General features: G+C 43.4%; 1 protein-coding gene across 8 annotated transcripts in view; it reads right to left on the minus strand.

Annotated features, from left to right (window-relative positions):
- LOC105569430 (coiled-coil domain-containing protein AGAP005037-like) overlaps positions 1-22460 on the minus strand; it is a 92665-nt gene that overhangs the window by 17645 nt on the left and 52560 nt on the right. For 4 of the 8 annotated variants that reach the window (XM_012025893.1, XM_012025888.1, XM_012025891.1 and 1 more), the window contains exons 6-13: positions 19473-19635; positions 16594-16719; positions 14026-14197; positions 8570-8715; positions 6476-6544; positions 5613-5702; positions 3935-3997; positions 86-311 (exon numbers count right to left, since the gene is read on the minus strand). In XM_012025893.1, coding sequence (XP_011881283.1) covers positions 86-311; positions 3935-3997; positions 5613-5702; positions 6476-6544; positions 8570-8715; positions 14026-14197; positions 16594-16719; positions 19473-19635 — 1055 coding nt within the window. The remainder of the gene's footprint in view (positions 1-85; positions 312-3934; positions 3998-5612; positions 5703-6475; positions 6545-8569; positions 8716-14025; positions 14198-16593; positions 16720-19472; positions 19636-22460) is intronic. The other 4 variants (XM_012025889.1, XM_012025890.1, XM_012025895.1 and 1 more) reach the window with 4 other exon arrangements.

Below are 22460 nucleotides of genomic sequence, written 5' to 3' on the forward strand. Positions count from 1 at the left end.
GAACTTGGACCAAGTTCTAGCATCGTGGACACAGGCCTTTATCAGCTCGTTCATTGAATCGAGCGCGAGTGGTATGCGTTTATACCTGATCGTGATGAACGTGTCCTTGATGGTCTCGCGCACCGTGTGGGCCTGGGCCTGCGACATGCGCCTGAGATTTCTCACTTCTTGCCTGAGGTCCTTCGCCTTCTTCTGCAAGCCTCTCAGCTGGTTGTACATCTCCGGCGTGAGCGCCAGGTCCCTGTACACGTACTGGCCGGTCACCAGTGCGGCCGGTTTCGGCGGCGGTGTCGGCTTGTGCCTGTCTCTCTCTGAAATCGTTCGTTCGACGCGTAAGAGCGCGTGTCTGCCGCGTCATCGCCCACGAATTGCGCCAACACTTAAAGGATTTAAGCTCGCACGGCCACCGTTCTTTCTCCCGTGCGAGAAGCAGCCTCCGAGTGGCGAACGAACCAGGACCGAGGATTTTGCCGAGGATATCAAACCGCGCGGCCGTGAGTGCTAGTCGAACCCCTTCGCGAATAATGTAGAAAACATTCTAATAATTGAATGAGAGATGAATCGCACAACCCGCGCTATTTTATTTCATTTTATTTCTAATCTCCGGATGTAAAGACGAGAAAGATTTAATTGCCAAAATGCGGCCAAAGACAAAATTATCAGGCACCCTCCTGATCGTTATACTGCAAATCTATAAGTGTGCTACTTTCGTACTCGTACAGGGTGAGTCGTAAGGACTCACCTAGAACTTGGACCAGGTTGTAGCATCGCGGACACAGGCCTTAATACCTGGAAAATTAATATTTTTGCGCACTAGAGACCCCGTAATCAGACCAATAAGAGTTCAAATTCCTACGAGTGAGTAAGAAACATAGGCTGTCTCGCTACAGATACAGATTCAGTACATCAGTATAACGATTAGGAGGGTGCCTAATAATTTTGCCAACGGCTGAATTAATCGCGGGCAGAATCCGACTCTCCCCCGAGTTTTCTCGTCGACCGAGTGTCCCGGGGCCATCCCGCGTCTCGCCGAGAGCAAAGGCTCGCGGAGGGCGAAACGCGCTGATTGCCATCGTGGCAGATAAACGATTCGTCGGCGGCAGATTTCACGAGTGCACGGCCGAGTTCCTCAATCAGCTGATTAAATTTGACGTTCGTCACTCGTTGCGCCGCTGATCGACGGCCTCGTCATAACGGGCTTCGCACGATGGAAGAGCGGGGCCCGGTGAAATGAGAGGACAGGAACGGTTAAACGGGTCGGCGACACAACACAATTTTACTGTCACTTTTATTGCCGCGGTTTTATTGGACGGATAACGAAAGGCACGACAGCGGAAGGAGGAGACAACGGATGACCTAACTGGCGGATCGAAAGTGCCCGCTGGTATTCCAAGCGGAAGGGCCGCGCGTGTTGTACGTGCGTGTGACGCACGCCCTTCGCGGCACATCCCGCTGCCCTACGTTTCTCCACAATAACATAATTATCTCCACCGACGCGGAGACGTCGCTCGCCGATCGCCGCTAGATATTTCTATCGGCGATCGGCTCGAAACGCGCGATCGAAAATCAATTCCCTTGCGCTCCGACGTGCGAGCGGTTTTAATCGAGTTCCCCGACGGCTCCGCGCTGGGTCGTGCAGAAATTTCACGTGTATCTCCGACAAACGTAAAACAGGCGCGCGCCGGTTTCTAACATGGTGGCGAACATGATTTTTATTTCGTATTCTTTTATAAATGAGATATAGGATAGAGCGGAGTTGGTTCGCTCCAGTTAAAGGAAAATTCGGATGAAAAATGTTGGAGACAAAAGGCCCGAAAAGGTCCTCGTCCTCCCTGTCTTGAAGAGCTTTTCCCATGTCTAGAAAACTTTTTATCCGATTTTCTAACTGAGCGAAACAGCCTCGCTTCACCCTGTTTGATAATTCACCGTCGACTTTCAAGTATCTGTGAAGTGAGGTAGAAGCCTTCACGTGACACTTTATCAAACGGTACCAATGCGCGAGAGGAGCCTAAGGGTGCAAACCGAGGGGGAAACCGCTGACCAAAATCTTGTACACCAACGCCCACTAATGCCCAGTGGGCATTACTTTATCTTATTATCTTATTTTATCTTTATAATGCCCCAGCAAGGCCTGATGGCCAAACCAATGCCCAGTAATGCCGCAAATATGTACACCATAATGCCCTCAGCGGTTTCCCCCTCGGTGCAAACTCATGGAGCGGAATCGTGTGCGCAGAAAATCGCGGAACGAGAGCCTTGACCAATCACGAGGGTTCCGCTGTTTTCGCGATTGGTCAAGGCTTTTTTTCTGCGTACACCGTTCCGCCCTATGGGTTTGCACCCCAAGAATCTTCATCAACCGCTGCCGTTCACCAGCGGCACCTGCCCTACGCGAGGTCGAGAGAAAGAAGTCCGCGCCGCGCGATTTTACGATCCGTGAGACAATCCCAAATGAACAAGAGGTACGTCCCCGACAAGATGAGTGAAGGATGAATTTACGAGCGGGGTCGGCAGGACGGAAGGAGGTGGACGGATAAGACGGATGTATTGTGATGTTTCCGAGTGATCGGCGGCGGCAGATACGCAGCCGTGACACATCGCTCGGTCTGGCGAACACAGAGAGACGGGAAAGCGAGAAAGGGGATGGAGAACACACGCGCGGCACGCGAGCGTCGGGGTGCGACGCCCAAGAAAATGCATTTGTCGCAAGTGTCCCGTAAAATAATGCGAACGTACGAATTGCCTCCTGTCCCGCGCACGGACGCCCACGCGGCCGCGAGGCGTTCGTCAACGCGATGATATATGAAGGGCACGTGGAAGAGGGCGCGTAGAAAAGGGCACCGTGCTCGTCGCAGCGATATGCAGCTTGAAACAGCGCTTCGAAGTAAGAGAGACACTGTGAGTTTCTCAGCCGAATGTAAGGTCGCGCGTTGCCTCGCGGATAATCTCGAGAAGAGAGACACACACGCCGAAGAGAATCCACGTTTCGGAGAGAGTAAATAAAAGTTTGCTGGTTACTGAATGTGATTGATATGAAATGCGAAATGCGTTTATCGAAGCTAACTTCAGCAGGCTTTCCAATGAGTCTCGCATGAAAACATACGGTGTTTGTACGTACGTGGCTTGATTTACTCTAGCTATTTTTTCGCATCGCCTGGACCGGAGCAGCAGTTGCCTCTCCCCGCGCATGGCGTACTTTGGAAAAATCGATTTACATGGAAATGAACATATTAAACTCGTTTAAAAATCCAGCAACGTCGACGTGCAGTAGCGCTCGTCTCTCAGCTTTTTATCGAGAGTGGACTTACAATTTTCCGGTGCCCTCCATACAGTGTCGTCCCAGGAGGCGAGGAACGAATGAAAAAAAAAAAAGGGAAGAGACAGAATTCGAAACGACGGAGCGGCGGAACAAGATTGTACCAAAGATTTCGAACGACGCTCATTATATGAACAACATATAAATATGATAGACACTGCGTGACACATAGGGAAGAAGCATAGACACTAGGACTGGAACTATTTGGACGCAATATGCCTGATTATTTCGTAGATTATCGCGATCGGTAATAAACAATCTGAAATATTGAAATATTTGCAGGAGGCTTTAGCAATCGAATGTCTCGTTTCAACATATATGAAACTTTTCGATGGAACGTGGAATGTGTCTCGTTTAATACGAGATTATCTCCGTAGAACAACGATATAATTTTGGAAATTGTATCTAAATGTCGCTTACTCTTAAAAATATTAACAGTCGAATAGAAGAAAGTTTACTAGAAAAATATTAATAGAAAGATCCTTATTACTAAACAAACTTTTAAGTAAATGAGTTCTGTTTGAGTTTTCTTCATGTTGATGAAGATATTGGATTAATTAAATATGTTAAAAACTGCCAAATAGTTCCATCCCTAATAGAAAGACGGGGAAGTTTTACCTTGCGACGACATCCTCGGCAACGTGGAGGATTTGATTGCCGGTTTCGTAGGTTTTGTGTCCGCTAGTCGTGGTAGGCATTGCAGAATCGAATACGAAAAGGCGTTAGAGATTATTGCGTTAGTATCCGCGACGGAATCTTTTTTTTTTTTTTTTTAAGAAATACAGTTTTTTCTTGCATGCGAAACCGCTTGTGTGTTTCATCTTACGATTAAATCGCTCTCTTATCACTAATACTGCACTCACTGAATACGATATTCGTTACTGGGTAATCGTCGGAAGTGGCAAAAACGAATCATCGTATTTCAAATGTAGGGATACCTATTTTTAATTATTATCAGTCACAATTGTTGCGGCGTAATGTCAGAAGATTATAATCGTTGGGCGAAATAACGCAAGAATTTTATTATATCCGAATCTTTGTGTAGAAGCAGGTTGAAACAATGCAATATTTTAGAAAAAAATTTTTACCTTTTCTGCTCGTAAAATGGGTAGAATTAAACGTTAGACATTAGTTCTCCTGTATTAATTTTATGCGTTTCTTAAAATGGAAAAATTATTAGACGAAAGTCCCATATTATGAGACAAGCTCCTAATATGAGATTGCAGGGTTTCTGCTAATTAATAGGCGTCATCTGTTGGTTCTATTACGAATTTGTTGGAGTGAAATGTGTTTAGTGGGAAATTCATTGTTAAATCGTGTAAACGTGACGAGAAAAGATTGTTCATTGAATTTGGACGTTGAAAGCCTGCTATCTCATATCAGTAGTCTATCTTAGTCTATAATAAGGGGCTCTCTACATTGTTTCGCTCAACGAAATTGTGGGGATAGAAAAAAAAAGTGAGACGTACGTATTTAGTATCAATCACTACAATAAACGTAATAAAAATTTGCATTATTACCAAAGAATACTGTCAGCGTTCGAAGATCGACATTGGGATTGACACGAGAAAATATGTCGCAATCAGATTCATTATTGTATTTGGCGTTGTGCTAGTTACGTATGAATCTATTATGTAAATGCACCGAGAAGAATTACTAAATGCGACCGAGCAATTATTCGATCGGACTGAAATCGAGCACGACTCACGCGAGAACTATGCAAGATTTTGAAAGTAGGAATACAGATTCTGTGATTATAGGCCTTCGCTACTCGTGGGAATCTTCAATCGAACTTCAATCGCGATCAGACATACTCTTCAATATTATCCCGCGGCACAAAATTGCGTCCAATTCCATCGCTCATTGCAAAATCCTGACACGAATCTCGTTGTATCGTTCTTAAATTGCAGAGTCCCTGCGACTTTGGCGACAAAAGATCGACGTTGTCATCGCGAATTTCAATTGCAATTGGATCTTCGATATAAACTTGAGGGGGAGAAAGTTCGTCATTTATCCTATCATATTAGCAGCGTCTGAAGGATTAGAAGAACAGAACTTTGAATATCGGGACTTAAAAATTTACGCATGTATCTCGCGATTGCTGCAAAACGAGAACTCTTTCTTGCGAACTGTTTGGCGACCTGAGGTACACTACAACGTTTAGACGAACGTCTGCCACTCCTTAACAAATGATCCGACAGTGGTGGATTTGGTATTCTAGCCTTTACAGCGTGCTTAGCATACATTTTGTTTTTTCTTTTTCTTTTTTTTTTACGTGACGTGCGTTAGCCGTTACCTGCATGTTGCGGGGAATGTTGTTTGGGAGAGTTCATGTCTGGTGGCTCGTCACTGAAGGACACTGACTTTTCAAACGACACCGACTTGTCTGCAATAGATGTTGATCAGCATATTTTCGCGTAGTGTATGTGCGTAAGAAGCGTAAGAAGCGTGTAACGTGAAAGTGTGCATTCGGCCGGCATGGACCTCGGCAATGGGGGGATGAAATCCAAGCGCGGTCTCTTGGAATTCCCTTTTCGTTTCGATCGAAAAAAGAATTGCACTCGCCACAAAATACTAATTAAACTGAGAGCACAACTTCTCGTGTTCTCCTTCAGTTTGCGCCAATCAGCTTTTCTTTACATGACTCTAATTTGGAAACGTTCGAATCAATTCTGATGTTTCGCAATCTCTATTTCCGAGAAGTTCTGAGCAACCGCTTTCGCGAATCACCCCTAAAGCCGATGTAAAACGATCATGAGGGTGTCGAGACTTTTCGGTGCGTGCACCATGCAAACAAAAATCACGGATGATCGCAAGGGACACAATGCGTTATGAATCGACGGCATTTTGTTCGTAACAATTTTCAACCGCGGGAAACGTAAAGGAAAGTAACAAAAAGATCGCGCGATTTGAATATAGACAAACGTAACGAGCAAAACGACGGAAAAAGAGGACAATCACGAATGAGCGGATTTAAAAGCTCGAAAATGGCTGGTGAAATCAAATGGAGATCGTACGAGCAAGAAGATGAAATAATGACGAACGAATATGCGTATGAGAAGGACGTGCAACGACGACAACGCAAAAGATAAGAGGCGACAATGCAGCGAGCATTCGCAGAAGTGCATACACAAAAGAAACATATATATCGAAGCGCACCTTTGCCTAATTTTGGCGGTTTAACGTCAGTCCTTAAGTACGAGTCATCTGTAACGGCAGGTTGAGACACTTGAATTTTAAAGGACACGCGTTTTATTAACAGCAATAAAAGTAGAGGCAACGTTAAATATATATATGATATATAAAAATGTATATAGAAATATATATAAAAGTAGATAAAGTTGTAATATCTGTATGTTATATATATATATAATGTATATATATATATAGCGGTTATACAGTGATTCAGAGGTGAATAGAAGATAGAAGAAGATATGAGAGACACACCTGGCAGTGAGGCAGAGCTGGAGCTAGAGTGTTTGTCGAACTCGTCCCCGGCGCCTGGTGTGTGCGTTAGTCGGAATAACAAAGCAGTTGTACAGCAGGGTTTCAGGAGAGTTCAGTCCGTGAGACTACGCCGCTACGGGCAACTATATGCCGTCGAATTCAACTAGACTCAATGTCCTCGGAAGCGGCTTTCCGAGCTTGTTACGCGAAAATATTTGCTAACGTGCGTGCTTAAGCTCGAAACAAAGCTCGCTGACAAAATTGATCACGTTCACGATCGCGTCCCGTTCAATCTGGCAAAATTGTCTCGCGAAATTTTTACGCGTTTGTCACGTTGTCGCACGTTCCTCTTGAAAAAAAAAATTATTGAGAAGCAGCGTCAGCCTTTGTTAATTTTTATCGAGGGAATTTACATGAAATTACTATTTTATTCGATTCGATAATAACTGTGGCACAGAAAATTTGTATCACGATCGTTATTCAATTCGTCAGTTTTTGTAAAAGCGGCTTTTATTTTCGTTCTATTTTTGGTCTAATAAAGCTACACCACGGCGGCGGTGCGATATCACCGGGTAGTGAAAATATCGCCAAATGATACGTCCGGATATTCTCTAGCGTTAATTTCATTTTCGGAACATGCTGGGTACGAGCAGTGGCATATTGTTACTGGCGCGTAGCTCACGGCATAAATTCTTCCAATATATATCTGCATGTATGTACGCAACACATATGTATACATATGCACGTTTATATCTAAAAGTTGTGTCGTTGCGGCGAATTTCAGCTTATCTAGAAGGCGACCACGACGCTCATATCACGAATAAAATATATAAAGTAATATAGTTAAAATAATACAGCATCAATGTCGAACACTTGCCTACTTTTTGTACGGAATACTGAATATTACATTTATCTCCAGCTCTAGTCTTTGTTTCGCTCTCGTTTCTAAGGACTGGTCTTTCATTTTCTGGTTAACTGTTAACCAGAGGTTAGTCGACTCTCTGTCTCTTCTCGGGTAAGAATGTAGAAAACAATGGAGAGTCGACTAACTTCTGGTCGACAGTTAACCGGAAAATGGAAAAACCAGGCCTAAGAGTATGAGAGAATTCGAGAATTTAGAAATTACACTTTCGATATTTTTCATCCACAGTTGGATAATTGCAAATATTAGCGTGGCAGTGTTGCAAAAAGAAAATCGGCGTAGCCGCCTTTTCTCAATGTCTAGCTATCGACTATTGATTCCGATGCAATTGCGGTATGGTAATGTTACTAAGAACCGTGGTTACGAGATGTCAGAGTGGTCGAAAGTTGATGAAGATGGATAGATGAACAGGCACAGATGAAACGGACAAGACGAATGTTAGTAGAGACTATTTTTATATGGGGTGTCTAGCAGTCTCGTATGCTTCTTCGCTGAAACTATCTCAGTGAATTAAGTGAGTACGCTCTAATACTTTTGTAAAATAAGCACTGAAAGGGAATGAATGAAGTGGCATCGCTAAACAGCTAAATCGATCGTCTTTAATTGGACAAAGATTTCCCAAGATCGCTATGACGACTTTTGCACGGCTCGTCCCAGAAGTAACGAGAACGATTGTGATCTGTGATCTCTCGCGTGAATTAAAGAAACTTTGGTTTTCTTTTTATTTTAATAAATCGTCCTCGCTGCGCTTGAGCCGAGCCTCTCTTCTTATGCGATACGTTACCGAAAACCGTGGTAAAACGACGTTATCGTGAAAGCGAAATCGAGGGTACGGAAAGAAACCTGGGGAGGAAACGAAATCGCGAGTTTTACGGGACACGTACCTGCTGCTCTCGCGTAAGGATCACGTCCCGGCGGGACCTGCAAGTACTCTCGCGGCGAAGGGCTGGTGTGCGGCGCGTGTGTCAGGGCTTTCTGCACGAGTCCGGTTAGATTGGCCAGTTGTCTTTCCATGTGCTCCACCCTTATCCTGCGACAGATAATTCTCAGTCAGGAACGGCACAGTCCACGCTTATCCGTCGCTTTGAAAAAAATATGGGACAGCTCCGAAAATTTATACGCTAGACGTTCAGCGAACACGACGCTTGGATGCTGCAAGAATCATGGTTGCTTTAAACAGACATTACGTATCCCTTCAGACAGTTTCATGCGCCAGACGACAAATAATCCATCAGATACAGAACGAAAGAAATCCATTTACCAAATTAGATATTGCCCGATCGATTGGAGTTAAAATGGTACATTTTAAAAACTAAACGGAAGATCGTCAGCAATTGTTGTCAAAAATATTACATTTCATTTCCTTTTAATTTTTTAAACTTGTTATCTGCCTTGGTTTATCTCAATTTGGGCAAGCAAGTAGCAGATGAACAGCTTAGAAAACAACTCGATTTCTATTAGTTCCGTTATCGAATGAGATTTTTTATCTTGAACCATTATTCATAATGCTATCGTGCTAAGAATGAAGATGATAATGATAAGCTGAATGTCATATAAAACATGATAAGATGACGACATAACTGATCAATGTTATGAAAAAGCAAAGTGACGATATTGATGAAAAATATTAACACTACACGTTATACGAGATTGTCAGAGATTGTCAAATATTCTTTAAGTGAAGAACATTTTAGTAAGAAATATACCTTTCATTTTACTGAGTCTTATCATTATAATCTAACATTTTGGGCATTCGTTCTATAGAGATCGAGAGACTTTGTTTCACAACATACTAACAATCAAAACTGAAAGTGACTCTGCGTATATCCGTTTTCACCGCGGGGACATTCCTCGCGACGGGAGATTCTCTGCATGCACCGGCGCGATACATAGTAAAATCTTAATTTCCGAATACATACTTTCTGTGAGTGAAATCGGATATGAGTTACATAACACGATGCTAATCACGTGCATCTATCGCTTCGCATGACAAGTGACAGCAGTGCCCAATCTACGTCACGGTGTGACAGTACATAGAATGATATACAGGGTGATATATGTGACACGAGGTGGATCAAACCGAGTACGTGATCCTCATGGCGAACAGTCGGCTTGATACAACTTTTGTAAAAGTCGGACGAGGGTAGAGTTTGGACGGTCGACAAGTATCCGGTTCAATTTCCCAATATACACTTTTCCCTCCACGGCGTAGCGTCAATTTTGGCCTAAGTTTTTCTACGAGGACCGAATGCTCGCGACAGCTCCCGAGTTTATTTATTTAACTAGCAGGGAGATTCATCACACAGATGTCTGCTAAGCGTCATCGATGCGTTTCGTGCGACGAAATATATTTTCCGTGGAAATTTCATCCGATTAGCGAAGTACAAGGTTCTTATGTAAAATTAACTCTCTTTGTATGCAGAAGCAAAATAAGGTAACGCATTGTGAAAGACTGCAAAATTAATGTTTATAACCAAACGTAATAATATTACTATTATAGTGATTTCTACGTGGATTAATGTGGAAATAGTGCAGAAATAGGAGACAAATATCATTGATTGTCATGTTAGCTTTGTCGCAGGGGGATGAATATTGTAGAGAATTTTGTCTGCTATGCCGTTAAATTTACACCGAGGCACGTTAATGTACTTATAACGTAGTTGTGTATATTCGACTTTTTCACGATTTTTTACGTGCAAAACACCCTGTATATGACCAATGCATTCTCGTCTACGATCGCTAGTCGGCATGCTGCATTCCACCGAGTTACAAGTTACACTGCTATATGTATCATATATATTCTTCGAATCACATTAATTATGGCATTATTATTACACATACAATACACGCACGTATACACGCACGCACGCACACACACACCCATACGTACGCACGCACGCCCGCGCACTCACGCATACACACACACATACGCATATACATCTTGGGCTTTCAGCAATAGAGTGTGTAATTAATTATTTCGCAAATAGTATAAGCAGAGCATCCCGGAAACTGATAGACAGTGTGTAGCATGCATTAACATATCTATTTTATCATTATTTTATTTTTTGAAAATCAAGTAAAATTTTGAAACATTATATTAAGATCAATTTAAAAAGTATAAATTTTTGTAGTACTTATATTAATTCGTATTTTCATATAGAATTAAAGTACAAAAATTATTAACTTTAAATATTAAATAAATATTCCGATTAAAGTGGAACTCAATTCGAAACATTAATTAAAAAGTAGATTTACATTCCCCCATGTTATCCGAACACACATACACATACACGCAGGTGTACACTGTATATATACATGCAATCTATTGCTTGATGTAAAACTTGAATTTTGCAATAGATAAAATAATTCCTTTGTTCTTGCTATTGTCTAACATTAACTATTATTGATTATCAATTTTTTTTAGAAGAGAATAATTTGAAATAGAAAGACATCTGCGAAAATTATCATCATACAGTTTTATGATAAATACAGTCGAAACCTTTGTGCAAAAAAGAATATAAATCTTGCATATTCAATTAAGCATCAATTAAATAATGAATTAATTTAAAAGTTCAACATTACATTATTTCATAATTTATACAAATAGATATTTGGCCTAATTATAATTGTACGTAATTTGCGTCCGATGAATGTAGTAATAATCAATTACGCCTCCACTTTTCAAGTACATATTAGAACCGTGCCACTGATCAATTAGACTCTCTCGCGCAAGAGATATAATCCGACGAAATTGGCAGTGACATCACTTTCTTTCTCCTTTTCTGTCTTTCTCTCTCATGATCACTCAATTAAGATACCCGACGTACTCTACAACATGCACTTGCAGACGATTATGGACAGAGCTCCTGCTTCGCGTGACGAAGAGAGTAGTAGCGTTAAAAAGGGAACGCGTAATTCTCTCGATAAAGAGGGACTCGTAATAAAATTCCTATAGGTAAATTCCTGAACTCGGTAGAAAAACAACAGAAATTTTACGGGCGGAAATCGTTAGCGTTCAGACTCGATCAGTCAGGTTGACATTTCACGAATGCGAACGTTATATTTGTATAATGATTGGGTCAATTCCGGAATGGCAAATCTCCCAGTTTCTGTTCGGACACGTCTTTTTCTGAGATTTGAAAAGTTTCTCATTTTGATAAATGCGAGGCCCATTGAATGGCAAAGCCCGTGAAATATCAGTGTGAAAATTTTGTGACTGCTTTTTATTGGGCAGAAATAATGAGAACGTATGAATAAAAGGAGTAAAAAAATGAACGAGATTAATTCGAGTGACGCTACCACTCCCTACAAATGCGCAGCGACGGATACTGGTCAATATTGCAATTTAATTACGAGACTTTGAACAGTAATTAAGAGGCCGCAAATATTTAATTTCTCCGTGAAATGAGTTACATGGAATTTTAAATTGTGAATTTTTTTTTTCTAAACGATATTATAAGCAATCAAGTATAAATATAATGTACAAACGTATCGTGTCATCTCTAAACAAACAGAAAACATATTGATAATAATTCTACACTTATAAATAATTTGAACTATAAGGAAAAAAGATGTTTCTTTATCATATCTTTTTCATTACCAAATTTAACAAATTTTGCATTTTCATATAAAAAAAATTAATTTGTTTTAAGAGAGAATGATTATATTTGACATTTCACTGTGACGAAACAGCAACATCGAAAGTATCCATCTCTGTTTTTGAGTGACGAATCCGGGCACCAAACGAAGAGAGAAATCATTGACTTTTCCATTTGAACCGGGCGATGTGATTACTTGGGGAAGTTTCTAGTCTGTAGCTATGCTTGTAAAAATTATGTAGGACAATTTCCGGGATTAAGAGAGACGTTTGCCAACAAGAGTCCCGGATTCACCACCGCTCCGCTTTCAGAGAGCAGTTTGTTTGAAACGACACTCATGCAACTCGTATTCATCCACAAGAAGCCTGCCAGCTAGCTAACCAGCCAGCTAGCCAGCCGGTAGTGGCACGATTCTCGGGTACGTGGTTTCAATTCTCTCCCTCTCTCTCTCTCTCTCTCTCTCTCTCTCTCTCTCTCTCTCTCTCTCTCTCTCTCTCTATTCATTTCCTTTTTATTCCGCGCAGGCAGGCAGATTTCTACACAAGACAAACACGCAGGCGACAGAGTGTGCGTGACGTGGGGTGCAGTACCGAGTAGCGTCGTAGGCCTGTCCGCCGGGTGGCAGGGGGGGCGGCGCCCCCGGAGGAAACGGGGACCGCGGGGGACCAGACGGCGGACGCCCCGGTGGTTTCACGCCGTAAAGACTGTACGATTCCTCCAACAGCTCCGTATCGCTGCACCACCCACAACAAACATACACGTCCGCGCTATCAAACATCCGTGTGGAGTAGGAGGCGGTGCGGGGACCAGGGGAGAGGCCAGGGGAGAGTTTCAGTCATTCGGGGGTGGGACCGGAGACGACGTTTTTCCGGTAAAGAGGTCGCGACCAGGAGGACGGGCGGATGGGGGATTTCCGGGGTGAATGGATTTTATTCATATGAATTGTACAGCGTCGCTGTATTTGCACGGATAGACGTGGCACGGATAGATGTGCTGGATCTGTTATTAAAGACGCTATATGTAACAGATTAACTCGTGCATTTATGCTCAATCGATAACTTGAGAGACACATTGTCCGCATTGGACACCTTCGTGCGGCAAGAAAATTTTGTGACCGCTTGTTTAACGAATTCAATCAGTTCTGTATTCAGGCAGAGAGAGGGTAAAAATATTCTGCGCGAATGAAATATTGGGCGGGGACGTTAATAAAGCGAATGAAATGAATTTTGATGTAATGAAGTAGCTAACGTTCTATCCATTCAAGTACTATTTCCCTATTAAAAATCACGTATACGTAGAGTATTCTAAATTCTCGACTTTTTCTTCTCGTTAATGAATTTCGTTCATTAATTTACAAATTAATTTAATTTTAAAAGATTGATTATATAACAAATTCTCAAATCAAAGCTTCGCCGAAATCAAACATGCAATCAGCGTACAATTATTAAATAGAGAATGAAATTTTTCTACATCCATACATATTTATATTTTTAGAATTCGATTAAAGATCTTTAAGCTTTAAATTGTTCACAGCGCTCAATGCGAATTCTCGATACAATTTGGGCGAGAGACAAGTGAGTTTGAAGCCAATCAGTCAGGGCAATTCGCAGGTAAAAGAAAACGTGACAAGTCTGGAACAGATTCAGAAAGTCCTTCTCGGGTGCAAAAGTTCAATTGCACTCGTATCATCGTGCCCTTTCGGCGGATGCGATCGCGAGTCGCAGTTACGTCGAAACTCTTACCTGGCTTCTTCGTCGATAACGGGCGTGACAGTCCCCGAGTACTGCGAATAATACGGATCCTCATAGCTGCTGCCGGCGCTGTAAGGTCCGGGTGGATATCTTCCGCTTCCGGAACCGACGCCGCCGCCGCGCTCGGGACTGCTCATGTATCCGCTCTCGCCGTGTAACCGATCTGCAGAGATGTAGCGATTCGCGTATTAATCGAGATATAATCATACCATGAAAAACACCATCAAGCTCTCTTTCCCTGCGTTCATTACCTTTACATTAGACTGCTTGAAAAAATAACAATCGGTTGCTATATACAGGGAGACTCATAACGACGTTCACGTTATATTATAGTCACACGAGAAATACAATTAAACGTAGGAAAAATGCCGCCAGCAAAATCTTAAACAACGTGCGAAACCAAACATTTATACTGTCTTGTGATAAACGACTAAGGGTCAGTTTCACAAACATCGGTTAACTGCTAACCGAGGGTTCATTGATTCTCTGTCTCTTCTTAAATAATAAGATGGAAAAAGATAGGGAGTCGACTCAACTCTAGTTAACAGTTAACCGATGTTTTGCGAAACTGGCCCCTGAGGGTCAATAAACGATTAGTGGACAGATCGAAATCGGGAGTTTTGTTAATAATTTAACGATCAGGAATTCATTGCAATGTTTGTTCTACTTGCTCTACGCGCAATGTCTCTTGTAACTTCAAGAGATTTTGTTTCATGATTGTTATCTATTTATGGCTCGATACCTCCGTCGAGTACGAGTGACGCGCGAAGTGTGAACATGAAATTACAATCAGGGGACCCTATCGGCGAAGGAGCTTCGTTTATATTAGTCATCGTGATATGGAGAGGATGAGAAAAAAAGATCCTTCGCGGTCGTACTTCTTACGGGAGGGCGCACAATCTACGGTTCTCGAGTGACAGCGGGAGCGTATGAAAAATGGGATGAAAGAGATGCTGTTTTTCGTACATTATGATGTCACATAGCACAAGGAAGACGACATACGCAGGAGGTTTCTAAAGGCTCTTGAGGGATGTAGCTTCAGTGTTGGGAATATATCGAACAACTTATCGGCAACTTCGTAATGATTCTGTAGCTGTTCTACACTTTGTACTCTTGCCTTGCGTAATCGGTAATTTACAAACGCGATCGCTCGAATGAATATGGTGCATAATTTTGTCAGCTCCAGATATCTGCGTTGAATTGAAATACCTCAAGATTTTGTCACCGCAAATTAGGAAATAAATAATTACAACGTTTACGCCGAATATTTCTGGCTAAATTAGGATTAACAAAAAATATAGGAGACCGATGGAAGTGAACGGACGCGTTGCATAAAATTGTTACGGGTCGATTTTCGAGGAAGTTCTTTCTTTACTCGACAGAGTTTCGGTTTCCTTTTCCTCGCGCGACGTGTCAACGGCACCTGGACTTTGCCGGCGCAAATTCAAAACACCTCGATTTCATTTTCTATTTATTCCCAACACTTTCCACGGTCTCGAGGTCGTTTAATTAAAACTTGGCTCGACCCGGCTTGACTAATCGCGATTGCCAATTTCATGGTTTTCCTGCAGTTGCTGCATTTCCAATAGCCAACCACACCCTCGCGGCACAGCTTCTCCTTATTACGAATATGCTACGTTGTTACATTTTTGTCATACGCGGTTTGCTTAAAATTTATTACGGCCTTTCGCTCGTGGCTTATCATTACTCTTCGTCCAACGACTTTCTTGCGTTCAGGGATAAAAAGATCTCTCTTTCACGATGTACATTTTGGACAGACAAAGATTAACTCGCGTCTTACAAGGATTTAGTCTGCAGAGATTTATCTATCGCTTAAATTATACACACCGCTATGGAAACAACGATTAATAACCGCGTTGCCATTTTTTCGCTAGTAACTGGAATTTTTTTTTTGCGTTATAACCGGATTCTATTGCACTTCACACACGCAAACCGATTGCGCCGTAGGAACTGTTACAAAATTTACAAGGCGCACGATATTTCTCTCTGCGTACCGGGGTAAGTAACGGATTACAAAAGTTCTTAGCCGGAAACTGTATAAACGTGCGTGAATTGTTAAGGATGTTTCGTAAATTTTATACTGCACGTGATCCGAAAAAGGTTATTGCTGCCTGGATACGCTTTCCTTTTCAGCTTACGTCAAGCGTGCCTTTTTAGTAATTAGTCGTAAGCCGCGTGTGATTGTTACTTGCTCAAATACTGTCAGTAATATTAGTAATCAGCAGTTTGCTTAGTAACACACTGTATGGGCGGTTCTAGGTAAAAAAGAAAATAGCTTCAACGTTTCCTTGATCGCTTGTAACCAGCCCAAAATTTACTCAACGGACATTTTATTGTTCTTCACGGCACACGCACACACCTGCGGTCGTTTCTATTGCAGTGTAGCTCAAAGGAGGCGCTTATGGCCCGCAAGCTTCAGGTATCAGTCGAGATTTTTGTTAAGCACATCGGTATTAGTGATTAGCGATCGTCCCGCGATCGCGGCCCGTCGCGGAAGGATCGAGCTGTGTCTGACGAATGTTTAAGGATACTACTGACCTGGTATACTATAGAGGGAGACCGAGCTGTCTCTAGAGAAGCGCGCCGAGCCCCCGAGGCTTCCAAGGGGACTCTTACCACACTGGTAGCTGCGAAGCGGCTTGGCCGGCGGCACCCCGCCAACACCTATCCAACCATCCAAAAAACCAAACAAAAATCCAATGTACCCAGGTGCTCCGATGCACGTATCTCCTGTTCTCCGCCACCCTTGCTAAGCCGTTCGACGTTCAGTGCACATGCAGAAGTGAACAAGACGAGAGTTCCGCGATCTCCGCGCGGTCCAGCCATTTCTCATGTCTCTCCGCGGGCCTCTCGCGCGTGGTTCAATTGTATTAAAAATATATACACCGCGTAAACGTTCGACACTTCCGAAACGCGAATGTACAACTCGGTTGGGGCCGCGATCGCGCGCGACTTGTCAAGCGGAGCGAGATTGCGGGTCTCGGGCAAGTGAGAAGGCGCGATGATCGACAGTCGCCTCTTAGAAATTCAACGAACATTATCGCACCCGGATTCGTACTACGAATTTGTAACCGCGCGATTACGAGCGTCGTTAAAATTTTGACGTAACAGCTTGTCGACTTTTACATATATGCACTTCTCGATCATGTCACGATAATCGTAGCGTCAAGAGAAATGTCTTCTTTCGAAAATGCTCTCGTTTAATAAATCGACTTTTTTTTTCCTTGGCTGACAGCGACTCTCGTGCATTTTACTGTACAAAATAGATTTGCCCCGTCATAGTGGTTGATGATTAATCATTATCGATCTACGTGAGATTAGGCTATTCACGCATCCTGAATCCGTTCCTCTCGGCGGCTCGGTGTCTCCGTGTAAAACGTTTCTCTCGGCAACAAGGAGAACGCTCGTGGCGGCCAGAAATGAGGCCATCCTTTCCCCTTGGACTAGCAGCCTGTTAAGTGTTTTTGAGTAGTCACCGAGTAGCACTCGGCCAACGCCGACGGTCGTAACGATCTCCGCTGAACGATTAAGAATCGAAACGACCTTGCAACCGTCGATCGGAAGCATGAAGAATGGAGGGCGATTGCGAGTGTGTGCGTCTGTGTGCGGATGTATGCGTTTAAAGCTCAAAGCACGAGGTACGCGTTGAGAAAAATTGGTCGAGTTTCATTTCGACGGGGGGGAAAAAAAATTGCGCTAGGTCGCGAGAAATGTTAGTCGTTTCTTCGTCGGTCTTTCGTTGCCAGCCAATTAATTCGAAGAAGACAACGTTCTTGAGAAATGTAATTTGAAATATCAGAATGAAATTATGTAACTGATATACCAAGCAAATTATGTGACTTTATGGCCTGGAATAATATCTGTAGCCTGAAGGCAAGAAACTGAAAATCAATTGTTATGCGAGTCCAAATGAATGTAACTATATCCGCAAGATTATTAATTAATGCGTGCCGTTTGCCTCAAAGAAATGATACAATTAGGTAACTCTAAGTTGCATTAGAATATAAAAGTTATTCCAGATTATAAAGTCGGCGATCCGCATATAATATAACCGTCACTAATGTCTTGCTTTCTATTTTCATGCTTGCACTGTAAATTGCAGCGTACGCTAATTACTTTAATCGCTCAGTCGACTGAACAGTCGATTCGACCAATTTTCAGCAAAACGGTTAAAGAGATTCGTTTCTTTAGACATCGTGTACTGATGTTGGAATCGACGACGGACAATTAAGCGTATACACAAAAGGCGACCAGAATTTTACGCTAGAATTAATCAGCTTGTACTCGAATGCAATGTAACCGCTTGAAATAATAGGAAGAGTTAATTTCCATTTCTCAATTCCTTGTATCATAATTCCTTTTTCACCGAAAGAGATCCCTCCAAGCAAATCGCATTCTTATTCCAATGCATCAGAAACTTTTTTACAATTCCTTTTTATAATTTAAAGATAAGACACGCGTCAATGTTTAATATCGCATTGTCTCCCGAGATCAGAGATGTTTCTTTTCAGAGGGGCTCCACGTTTCTGGTCACCTTACGTAAGACGGATCTAAGGGTTTGCGAAATTATGCGGGGCGTGCGCGTTGTATAATATGTTTGCATAAATCTCGGGAGGAGGATGGTACACTACTGAGAACATCGGTGTAGGCATGAAGGGAAATGCACAGGCGCACGAAGCGGTAAATTCCCATTGAGCGGCCCAAAGTTGTCGCTCTGTAATCTCTTTGGAAATGCGCGCTACATCCCGCTTATTACTAGCAGCTCCATCATGAACGTAACTCGGCGGAGAATTTATTTTATAAATTAAATCAATTTGCATCTATTCCTATACGCGGAGGAAAGTCCCCTATTATGCGATAGACTCCTAATACGGGATAGCGGGCTTTCGGTTAAACTAATAGGCGCCGTCGGTTGATTCCACCGCGAATTTACTGCCCTCGGAGCGAAGTCTGCTTAGCGGAAAATTCATTGTTAAAAGATTTGCGATTGAATTTCGCTGTTGAAAACCTGCTATCTCATATTAGAAGCCTGTCTCGTAACAGAGGACTTTCCTCTACTAATTATAGCGACTAATTGTCAATCTACGATCTGTTTACGAAAGAATGATGAAATGATGAGCTCGACGACTCCAGTCAAGTGCGACAAACTCTCAAACGGTCGCTCTAAGTTTGACGCGTGGGATTTTCTGGCTCGTAGATATTGACGGGCGATGAATTTCGCGCATTGAATTACAACACTGTGCTGGAAATTTAACGCGAGAAATGACTTTTCGAGCATTGTTGGGCCGCTCGTTCGATGAGTCGTGTAAATAGGGCCTCGAGAACGAGACTCGTGTCTATGGTACAACGTGTACGCGTACGGCGACACGCGCTTAGGAATAAGGGAGAAAAAGGAGGAAACGCGGACGTTCGTATACCTGGTGTGGTGAGAGTCTTGGGCTGCGTCGGGGTCGCGCTTGGACCCCCGACGACGCTCGACGCCGCCGGGCTGTACGCCCTCAGAAGGGGTCCACCGCGCGGCAGGGTGCTGCTTCCGCCCACGTAGTATCCGCTGCTGCCGGACGTCGAGTTTTTGGCCGTCTGCAATGGGGAAAAAAGGACCTTGTCAGAAAGATAGATTTAGGTCGTCGATAATTCGAAGGCGCGGGATCGCGATTATTTTCCACAATTCAGACCCGCCAGGATCTCATTGACGTGTGGCGCAACCATGTCGGATGTTAGCGTCGATTAAAGGGCGGATACGGCAATTGTAATAACCAGCGAGACATACCAGTCACGCCGTGCCGCGAGACTCGGCGTTTAATTAACGGCCAATTCTGGTAGTTTAGGTATCATAACATTTGCAAACGGTCGAATCTTCTGAAGCGATTGTTATCGCGACGAGATAGAGTCTCGTCCGTGTACGAGCGTACTTCCGGCTACCGCTTTCGCAACAGGTTTCGAGACCCGGTGCCGTTAACGTTAGCTTTCCAGCGCGAATTTCCAACGATTTAACGACCATTTTAACACGCGTGCACAGGTATCGATTTTCTACGTACACGCAAACTTTCATTAGATGAATAATGGATTTAACTTGTCGTCTTAAGCTGCTGAGAAGCAACGAATCTTAAATTTATAATAAAAGAATACATTCTTTGTCGATATTTTGTTGCTACTATTTTCGAAAAAGGAAACCTTTTTGAATGCGGGGTCGCATGACGTAGGACCTCCTTGTTTAGCTTTCCAGCAGGATGCGCTCTGAAATGTTTATACGCGCAATAAAGCGTTTGTAATTCCACTCCCGCTTGCAACATGGAATGCTTAAGTTATTCGCCGTATCATCCCGTTTGTTTCGCGCTGCTTGTCTCGCCAACTTTCCACGAAAGATTAACTTTCCCATATCGATCACACAGTACACTGCATGACACATACGGAATACACTATTAGCGATCCCGCATAGGGTTCTAAAACGGTTAATAAAATGAAGCTGTTTCTCTCGCGCATTACGCCGTAGCTGGCGTGACGAAACGCAACCAGTAAATTCTCTAACGCGATCGCGGTTACGAGTGTATTAAATTGTTAATAAAAATCGGAAAATGCACAATGTTCTCCCTTTACTGGATCGAAATGTTTCGGAGCCACCACAGAAGCAAAAAGTACGTTCAGTCGCAAGTATTTCTTCATATCTGCATTTCTTCACATTTCTTCATTATCTGCAACCTGTGGTTCCGCCCATATCGCAGGTCGATTGTGACAAACGCGGTAGTAAATACGTGCGAACGGGTCCGATGTAGACATACGTCTGGGGAAGGGTTCTAAAACGGTTAATAAAATGAAGCTGTTTCTCTCGCGTATTACGCCGAGGCTGGCGTGGCGAAACGCACCCAGTAAATTCTCTAATGCGATCGCGGTTACGAGTATATTAAATTGTCAATAAAAACCAGAAAATGCACAATGTTCTCTCTTTACTGGATCGAAATGTTTCGGAGCCTCTGTTTTATAAGCACAAAGTAAGTGTGTCCGGTTGCAAGTATTTCTTCGTATCTGCATTTCTTCACATTTCTTCATTATCTGCAATTTGTGGTTCCCGCCCGTATCGCAGGTCGATTGTGACAAACGCGGTAGTAAATACGTGCGAACGGGTCCGATGTAGACATACGTCTGGAGAAGAAGAAACGGTTCTCGCGCGCAGGTCAGATATTCTGATACGGTTCGATCCGTGGGCGATCTCCATCTTCGTAGTCCATTCCCGTGAAGTAGGGACGAAAATTACGCGCCGGTGACTGAAATAGGCCGGTTTAACCTGCGGCCGCCACGAAATGTCTCTCCCCCTTACCGATTCTTACTCGCGCGCTCGCACTCGGCCGATTCACATCGATTTCGCTTTAGTCGTTGTTTACCGTCGCCGCGAGCTCAGCTGGTCGCTCCACTTGCCGGACGAATCGGCCAAGAGGAAAGAAGAGAGATCCATCGGCACAGAAGAGAATCCGTCGACGATTTAATTACCGGAGAGTGATTTTCCGAAGATCGATTGTCTACAGCTGCGCGAAAAAAGTTTAAAAAAAAAAGGAGGAAGAATTAAATTTTTCTCTCGACGGAGGACTATTTAATTTTGTGGCGAGACTCGCGTGCACCTTCCTTTGTGGCAAACGAGAGATAACTCGGCAATAACGAGAGGAAAGGAAAATAACAGCCTGTCCAGGCGTTAATCATACGTCGAATGAAAAGGAGGAAGACAAACATTCTTCCACTCGCCTTTTGTAGATCTACAGGAAATACGAGAAAAGAAGTCCACGGCTGCTGAAGGGTCTTTTCACTTGGCATGCTTTTAATTATAAAAATCATCAAGTAAGGACCAAGAGAGTGCTGTCGAGGCTCTCGATGTTGCGAGAAAGAACAGAAGGTCGCCGAGTTTTGTGCTTTTAGCCGCGAAAGTTGTCACGCGCCGAGCAAAGAGGGTCGGCAGCAAGATATCTTTGAGTTTCTCGGCAATCGCGTACTGGGAAAATATATACGACGAAGGGTTTCGCTTCTTGCTTACGTCGGCAGGCGCGAGGAAAAGCAAAAAGGAACGTCGTGCAGAAGAATCCAAAGGCGAAGCCTGCTAGTGGAGGACGGAAAGTCCGCGCGTCGTTGTTCTGATCGCGAAAAATGTCACTTGGCGAGTGACAAGTGCGATAAGTCCCGAAAAAGAGTTTGCGCAGCAGAGGCACCGGGCAAAGAGTAAAAAATCGACGAGCGGCAAGCGTGGAGGAAGACCGGCGAACGAGGGGGAGATGCCAGGTAGTTTTCTGCAGTTTGACCGGGAGGGTAGACGGAGGGAGGACGAAGAAACTTGCAGCATCGCGTGTAGCGGCTGAAAAAGAGATACCGGCAGGCGAGATTGGCAAGAAGAGCTCGGCGGACAACGTCGGAGGACAATTCTC

Source organism: Vollenhovia emeryi, unplaced genomic scaffold (assembly GCF_000949405.1).
Source record: "Vollenhovia emeryi isolate VEMERY1.0 unplaced genomic scaffold, V.emery_V1.0 DF939124.1, whole genome shotgun sequence".
Classification (NCBI taxonomy): domain Eukaryota; kingdom Metazoa; phylum Arthropoda; class Insecta; order Hymenoptera; family Formicidae; genus Vollenhovia; species Vollenhovia emeryi.